General features: G+C 44.4%; 1 protein-coding gene across 1 annotated transcript; it reads right to left on the reverse strand.

The window, feature by feature from the left end:
* Positions 1 to 283: 283 nt before the first annotated feature.
* LOC104529369 (claudin-1) lies at positions 284 to 6,489 on the reverse strand (the record flags this gene model as incomplete). Its single annotated transcript, XM_010173660.2, has 5 exons — positions 284 to 1,059; positions 1,579 to 1,663; positions 2,165 to 2,325; positions 5,620 to 5,681; positions 6,422 to 6,489. Coding segments are annotated over 5 exons (539 nt in total), but the record flags the coding sequence as incomplete, so codon positions are not given.
* Between the last annotated feature and the right edge of the window lie 1,614 nt (positions 6,490 to 8,103).

Genomic DNA, 8,103 nt, shown 5'->3' on the forward strand with positions numbered 1-8,103 from the left:
GGTGTCTAAGGAACAGCAGCAACAGCCCCAGCAGAGACACTCAGTGAAAACAGAAGGCAATCGTTTTTCTTGAGTTCTTCCCCAGCACCAGGGAAACCTGCAGCTGCTTTGGGAGTCTGCTAACTTCTGTAGTCACAATTTCGCAGCCTTTGGCTCAGACACAATCAACCTACAAGATCTTGTCAAAAGAGTGACAACATATAGCTAAGCCAAGCCACCTTACACTGCATTTTCTGTTGGCCAACAGCATGTGCATGGACAGTTACAGATTTCAATTTAAGTCACAGCAATTGAATTGTGTCTGACCCTTTGCCATGCCAATCTGCACAGAAAGGAGGGTGCTGAAGATGATGCCAATAAGACAGTACAAGAGCATTTTAGATCTCTTCAATCATTCCTACATGTAAAGTCTTTCCCCTAAAAATATGTTTCCCCTTAAGCTATTGGTTTCATCACTTTGTATATAATATATGTTCCTTTAATTTCTACACACACCACACTGGGCTCTAACTTAATGGGATATGGGACTGAATTGTTACCATCTATTTTTTTTTAAAAAAAAAAACAAAAACAAAACAACTAAAAAAGCACCAACATCCATCTAAAAAAACAGTATCATTTTCCCTTTTACTCCCAAATACTAAACTTAACCCAAGCTTGGAGGTTTCATCTTTCCAGTGGCAATACCTATGAACCTAGGCTAGCCTTCCTCCATGGGCTGGGAGAGAAAGGAAAAGTTATGTCCAGTAGCAAAGAGGATTACAAAAATATACACATTTTTGGGAGAAGAGGAAGGCAGAACCTAGAGTCTGAACTCTGCTCAGGACAGTGGCATTGTAGTGTCCTCTCCAAAATGCTTTCACTACCAGTGCTGGTGGCTCCTCTTCTTTGTTTCATTATACATAATCCTTCCCTGTGGAGGGGGCATTTTTTGGATAGCCTCGGGTGGGTGGATATGAAGTTTCTCTCCGTGGACAGGAGCAGCAGAGGAAGGCTCCTCCTAGAATGGCCAGAGAAGCAGCTGCCCAGCCAATGAAGAGAGCTGATCCAAACTCAAATCTGGGGGAGAAACAAGGAAGAAAGTGAATACTACAAGTAACGCCTCTGGATTACAGCATTAGCATGTCCACACAAAGCAGAAGGGAGCTGAAACAAGGACTGAAGTGTCTTCCTTGCAAGGCAGCAGTTTGGAACAGCCCAAGAATCTGCTGACCCTCAAAGCTCAGAGCTTTGCACACTGGGTTAGTCCTGAGACTCTTGTTGACCCTCAAAGCTCAAGAGTTTCACACACTTGGTTAGTCCAGTCTTTCAGCTCACCCTGCACAGCTGCAGCAGGGCCAAGCTCTGTGCAAACCAGGCTTTAATGATGCTTTTACTGATGCTGCCTTAAAACAAAGGCAAGACTGAAGAGCCATGTGGATTATGAGATCTGGTCCTAATACTCTTTCTGCAGAGTTTAAAGCCAGCCCAGCTAGCTCGGGAAATTCCCTCCTTTGTTTTGAGCCACAGCTACTCAAAACTAAGCCCTGTGAGTACGTGTCATGCTATGCTACAGTGTTTTATCAAACGGGTCAGTACCTGGTGTTGATGGGGGTGAAAGGGTCATAAAAGGCCCGTGCCACTCTGTTGCCATACCATGATGTGGCCACCAGCGCTGCCAAACCTGCAGATGAGGGAAACACAATGGCATGCCTTATTAAGAAGAAACCCAAAATACAAGAAAAATATCACTGCAAAAACTGATGTAGCAGAACCAGCAACTGGAGTGATGCTGAGCTGCTGCTACCCTGGGAAGATCTGAGCCGTTACTTAGTGCCAGTTGGAAAAATTAAAGGATTTGAGGTCACCCACAGTTATGTTGCATCAAAAGCAGGACTGCTGACAGCCTTTCACTGAAGCAGGGCGTACAGGTCAAACTCAGCTCTGCTAATAGAGACAGAAGGCATACAGTCCATACAGAATGTGTAATGCTAGTGCCAAGAGACCTATTTGATGTCTTGGATAGCAAGCAGCTACTGTGCCAAAGCCCTCTAAGGAATTCCCAGTCCCAAATGCTCTTGGAGCAATGACAGCAAACCCTCCCCATCCTCTCACACCCCAGACAGGATAGATGCCATTTAGGAAATGGTGCATTTAACACTAAACACATCTGTATGTTACCAACCTGCAGTGATGAAGATCACTCCACCGAAGACAGCCATCCGCATCTTCTTCACCTGGTCGTCTTCCATGCACTTCATACATTTCATGCCAGTCACAGCAACAAATATGGCAACAAGGCCCAGGAGTATAGCAGCCACCATCAAAGCCCGAGTGGCCTGCAGACTACCTAGAAGACATTAGGATTTGAGTTACCACAAAGATAACTCAAGATACAAATAGAAATTTAAATTACTGTGCTCAGTAATCATGTGTCAAAATACTCTGCTCCACATTACACAGGATACAAACAAGCAAGACATTCCTTTTTAGCGTTAAGCTCAGTCTGTCATGCAGCAGGATCAGAGGACACTCTAAAATGCATGGCAAACAAGGGCATGCAGCTCTTTGCAGGAAATGACCTGGGAACTGCCCTCAGACATCTTTTGTTCCTTGATCATTTGAATCCCAATTGGAAGGGCATATCTGTTTATCAAAAGAAGTATTCAGATTTAAGCTCTACCTTGACAATGCATTTAGGCACATGTTTTAATATGAATAGCACCATACATATGAATAGTCCCACAGCAGACAGCAAGGCCCCTTATTGCTCAACACCTCCAAAACCTCTTATAGAAATACCTCAGTGCTGATTTAGGTATTTTTGCATTAAAAACTCAGTTTGATTCCCAGAGGGTATAAAAATACAATCGCAACAGAAACAGGATTTTCCCAGCCAAGTGAAAAATAGGGGGTTTTTTTCTGCCTTAAATATTTAGCTTATTAGACTCAAAGGTATTAAAATGTTTAAGAGCCACTTGTACTTTTGAAGAGCTGGAGCACGGGGTGATGCCTCCCCACATGCAAGGGTTATATATGCCTGGGTTCTCAGCAGACAAGACTCAATGTACTTTATCCAAGATTTGGCTTTATATTAACTCATCCGAAGGCACAGACACACTAACCCTATGGATGTGAGCTGCTGAATTCAGATTTTTTTGATACCAAAGGAGAAATAAAATAATGACAGAAATCAAGTCATTATTTATAAAAAACCTCAGGTGATAAAAACACCTGAATAGCAGTGAAATAAGAGCCTGAGCTTTATTGCCTGGCAAATCGGGTTTGTTTGAACAGCATGGATTTTCATATACAGTCCTGTTAAGATCTGGGAACAAACAAGGCTGGTTAATCAAAGTAAAAAAGCTCCCAGGAGCATTCTGTAACCAAGGCAAAAGTGTCCCCTGACACAGAAGGTTATCTAGCAGTGACAGAAGTCGAGTTTTGGGAATAGATTCTAGTGATACTTTGTGAAATCTGGAGCTCAGCCCTCAGAAAAAGCACACTGACTGCATTCTGCTAAAGCTCCACAAAGCACTTCAAGCCTGGACAACTGTATTAAGCCTCCAACAGAGCACCTGCAAACTCAGTCAGCACTGGTACAGTGAACCCATCCAAGCCTGAGCTACACATGCTCTTTGGCTCAACCTGAAACACAGAGAAGTTCAAATCTGACACTGGCCAGGAGGGCACACACCCATCCTCTGCAGCTGCTCTACTACACTTTGCCCCATGACACTGCTCAGTGCAGGAAAATTCCTTGTGACCTACACCAACAACAGGCTACCAGGCTCTAGTTCTGCTTTAAAACAGATCTGGATGAGTCTCTATATACACAGCCTTATTGTTCTGTAAATAGATTATGAAACAAGTTAAAAACAATACAATAAAGAGGCAATATTCGGAGCAATAGGAAGTGACACATTTTCATAAGAAAAGAGTCTTCCTTGGGAAAAATCCCACAATCAGCTTCAGCTAAACTTCATCTCTCACTTTCTTCAATGGGGAAGGGTGACATCTCCACGCCACCCAGGTGTTAATCAGAACCCATCTGTCACATCGATTGCAGAAACCCATTTACAGTCATTTAGTACTTGAGCATAAATCACAACAGCAGTAGCCAAACACATTTTTAAGAGATTTATCTCCAATGTCAGAGATTACACTCTAAGAATATCTGGTTTACAGAAGTTAACACCAATTTTCAGAAAGACCTTCAGCTGCCATACATTTAAGGTTAAATTGTGCATTACAGCAGCAGATCTGGAGAGACCAATGACTGAAAACACTAGTTCATACTTTGTATGGGAAAGGACATTTTCTGCAGAGGTACCACATCAGTTTCAAGTCCACAGTAAGATGGGCTTAGTCTTGCTGCACAAGTTACTGTATAGGAGGGAGTTTTGGAAGATCTTTCATGAAGCTGAAAATATGAAATATTATCTCAAACAACTAGAAAACTAGTTATAAGGGTGGGAAGAGACCTCTCACCTTCAAACACAGAACTAAGGGACAAACAAAAACGCTTGAAAGTTTCAATGACCTCAGAAGACCTAGCTATGAAACCTGCTAAAAATATCAAGATGTACAAGTATTAACTGGATGCATGCCATGACAGCTTTGCAGGAGCAGCTGAACAAAAAGCAGCATTGTGAGGACTTCCCCATTCTGCCTGCTTTCAGCAGCAGACCCTGAAAGGACATCTAGTGTCTTTACCCCTCCCTTATCCATGGCATAAGAGGATAGAGGCATTTCAGAAACTCGCAGTAGGACAGAAACAGGTGAGAATATTTGCAGAACAGACTGTGCCTTTATCCCAAGAAGTTTTAATGTGACATGACTATGAGCCAACCATCCTCCCCTCCACCCAAACTGGCTGCCCTGCGCTCACAGCACACGCTGGGAGATGGTGCTTTTGTCTTCCTACCACTTTCGCAATGTGTGCAATACATTGACTGTGGTTAATCATCATACAAGCTAGTAGTTATTATGTACACATTAACAACCGCGTTGTCAACAGAAGCTGTGCGTCCAGAGGCTGAGAAAGCTAGTTTAATAGTAGTTCTGTTGTTCACATGGGCCTTTCCATGTGCTTTAGAAATCCCAAATGTATAATATTGTCTTAACCTGCTAAACAGGACTGGCTACCAACAACAAGCAGAAGTACTCTACAGCAATTTAACTTTGCCAGTTCTATGATACTAGAAAAAGGATTTCCACCCCCATTCCTTGCTGCTGCAACAGTCTCACCAACAGGAACAGGTCAGTGCAATGCTTGTAGCCTCCCACACCATAACCAAGGCTGTTGGAAAGGCTAGGCAGTCTCAGGAGCCCTTGGGGAAAAACAGTCCTGCACAAGGCAAGACAAACTGGCCTGGCACCCAGCAACAGCTGTCAGATGGCAGCAGTATTTTGTCAATATAAACCACTATTTACTCGGAAGCCAAGCCTTTTCATTGCTGGTTAGTCACTGGAGACCTCGCCTGAGAAGCCTACAGCAAGAAAGCAGCAAGTACTGAAGGATGGAGGCTTAAAACTACTGAGAAGGGTTAATAAGAAACGCAAATTCTGCAAGCCATAAAATACTGTGTAAGTCCACAAAATTACACAGCAGCTCACACCTGTTTCACATAGTGAAACCCACTTTTTAAAAGCATGCTAACAAATAGCTCTAACTTACTGTTAGTAGGTTTAGACACAGACTACACGATGTAATTTATCTGAAGCCTGTGCAAGACTTTTTTCCTTTCCCACAGAGCTGTCATTACCTGACACGGAAGTAAATGGTGGCAACTGTTTTTTTATTAAATAAAAAGACTTCATCAGCATATGTTTGAGGTTATTTTTCCGTCATCACATTTCCTTATTTATTCTGTTTATATCATCTACATTATAGAAAAGCTATTGGGAAAGTGCCATGGGATTTTTGTAATGCCTGTTTGCAATACCAAATTGCTGTAATGGCTCTGTGTGCAGATTATTTTCTGATAGGGATGCTCATTGACTGCCTTGTTTGTATTTGAACTATGGACTTTTTCTTCCCTTCCCATGGGCCTCCACACAACCAAGATATGACAATACAGGTAAAACAGATGCTGTGCAGGTCCCTCTAATTCTCCTTCACTTCTAAGTGAAGTTCTCCAGGAGTTACAAGCACCCCTGTAGTGTAGGAAGCATGTTACACCATCCACCTCCAAGAGAAGTCATCAGCCTTCAAAGCCTTCCCCACTGGGGTTTCATGAAGGCAGAATCTCCTTGAAGGAGCAGGATCTGAGATCCTGACAGCATGTGAAAGTTACTTTTGTGCATTAGGCAAGGGAATGAAGATCTGAGCAAGAAATAACAGCTTTGACAATAGCCAGCAAACATCTCTCACACTTTGCAGTCATTCTGGCTGGACTCAAAAGCCTGCTAATGACTTGGAGACTTTCAACCCCCTTACCAGCCCCTGCACACCCATCACCATCAGATATTCCAGTCTGTACTCCTTCAAAGTGAATTCCCACAAGTCTAGAAGACAGTACAGAGCACTCTGGACAGCATACAGACTCAGACAAGGTCATGTTTCTTGCCAAAATGGGAAGGCCAGTAAGTTGAGGCCAGTTCCATAGGCAACAGTGGCCTTGTACTCTGCCTACCCCAAAGCAAATAAGGTTCAATGCCCTCCTGCAGTCACTCACACAGCAGAGAACACTTGCTGGTAAGACAGGCAACACAGTACCACCATTTCCACACTCGTGGTCAGAGGAGATCTAGGCAGCCTGTTTTCCCACAAAGCCTGGAAATTCCCTTACCAAGAGATTTAGTAACACATAGTAACACCAGCTACTAAATAAAGCTGCTTAGAAGCTGCCTGTAGAGCAATAAAGCCAGTGTGTTGCAACAGACTCCCATCCCCTCTTGCAGACACAACAGGGCACCACACAGGAACAGCCCCGGTGGCATTCCAAGTAACCCTCTATCTTCTCAAAGCACAGCACAAGTGAGACTGTTTTATCACTCGATCATGATTTTTCATGAGGAAGGAACAGGGATTGAGAAACATAGGAGCAAATCAACCCTTAACCCACGTGAAAGCACAAGATACCAGCAGGTTCTACCTGCTTACTCCAGATGTAAAGATGGAGAGATGTGACAAACTATTTGGACACATTTGTCCCTCCTGCTATAGCTCTGTCACTCCCTAGGCCACTCTCCCAACTCCCCCAGCACCACGACAGACCAGCAGTAACCTGAGCATGAACCGTTCCTTCCCCCCCACCCATCCTCTTCCCCAGCTTCTGGAACAGGCTCAGCGAGGGTGGTAAAGATGCAAGAGGGAAGATTGCACATTTCAGTGATGCAGTTTGACCCAGAGGGCATCCAAACCCTTGTTTATTTTCTGGGCTTGGGCACAAAGGCTCATTGTGGATGTATTAGGTTTGGTGATGAAGTGGTAGATGAGTCTCAGCTTGTCTCAAGCACAGAACCTCTCCCAGCAAAACCAAACAGGGCAATGAATATCTTAAACGAAAAACAGCTAGACAGGACCCAGAACAAACTCTGCTCTGAATAGGAGAGTGTGGTTAGGTGGGGCCGAAAGCTTCCAGAGACAGGTACCAGGAGCCCTTCTCCCTCCTGCCTGAGACCATCCCCCTGAGACCCCGGAGGAGGACAAAGCTGAGCTAAGCTCCATGGACGATGCTGGAGGGCTACAAGAACAATGCTGAGGTTGTGCAACAAAGCCTTGTTGCAAGGGTGGCTTTTGTTGCCTCTATGTCTGCATGTGGCCACGCACCCGCTTTTCACGTAAGCCAGCAAAACGCAGCCTTTCTATTGCCTGAATAGGAGCACTGACATAAGCCCTCAGCTGAACGCAGCTGCGGGAGAAGTGCCAGCATGGGTGTACTCCAGCAGTGTGGCCACACGGGAAGCTGGAGGTCCCTCCGTTGGCTAACGGTGCTCATCAGCTTGTGCCAACCCCGTCTCTGACATGCAGCATCAGTCCAAGCAGCCAAATACTGGCACATCTAGAGGAATTGCAATAGTGACCAGATACCCAGAAGCTTGCAGGTAAAGCTTTCCAGCATTGCCACAACCATGAATTACCGTAGGTGTGAGAAGACTCAGTCTTTTCTACGAGAC

The sequence above is a fragment of the Antrostomus carolinensis genome, unplaced genomic scaffold, assembly GCF_000700745.2.
Source record: "Antrostomus carolinensis isolate BGI_N321 unplaced genomic scaffold, ASM70074v2 scaffold31208, whole genome shotgun sequence".
Lineage (NCBI taxonomy): Eukaryota > Metazoa > Chordata > Aves > Caprimulgiformes > Caprimulgidae > Antrostomus > Antrostomus carolinensis.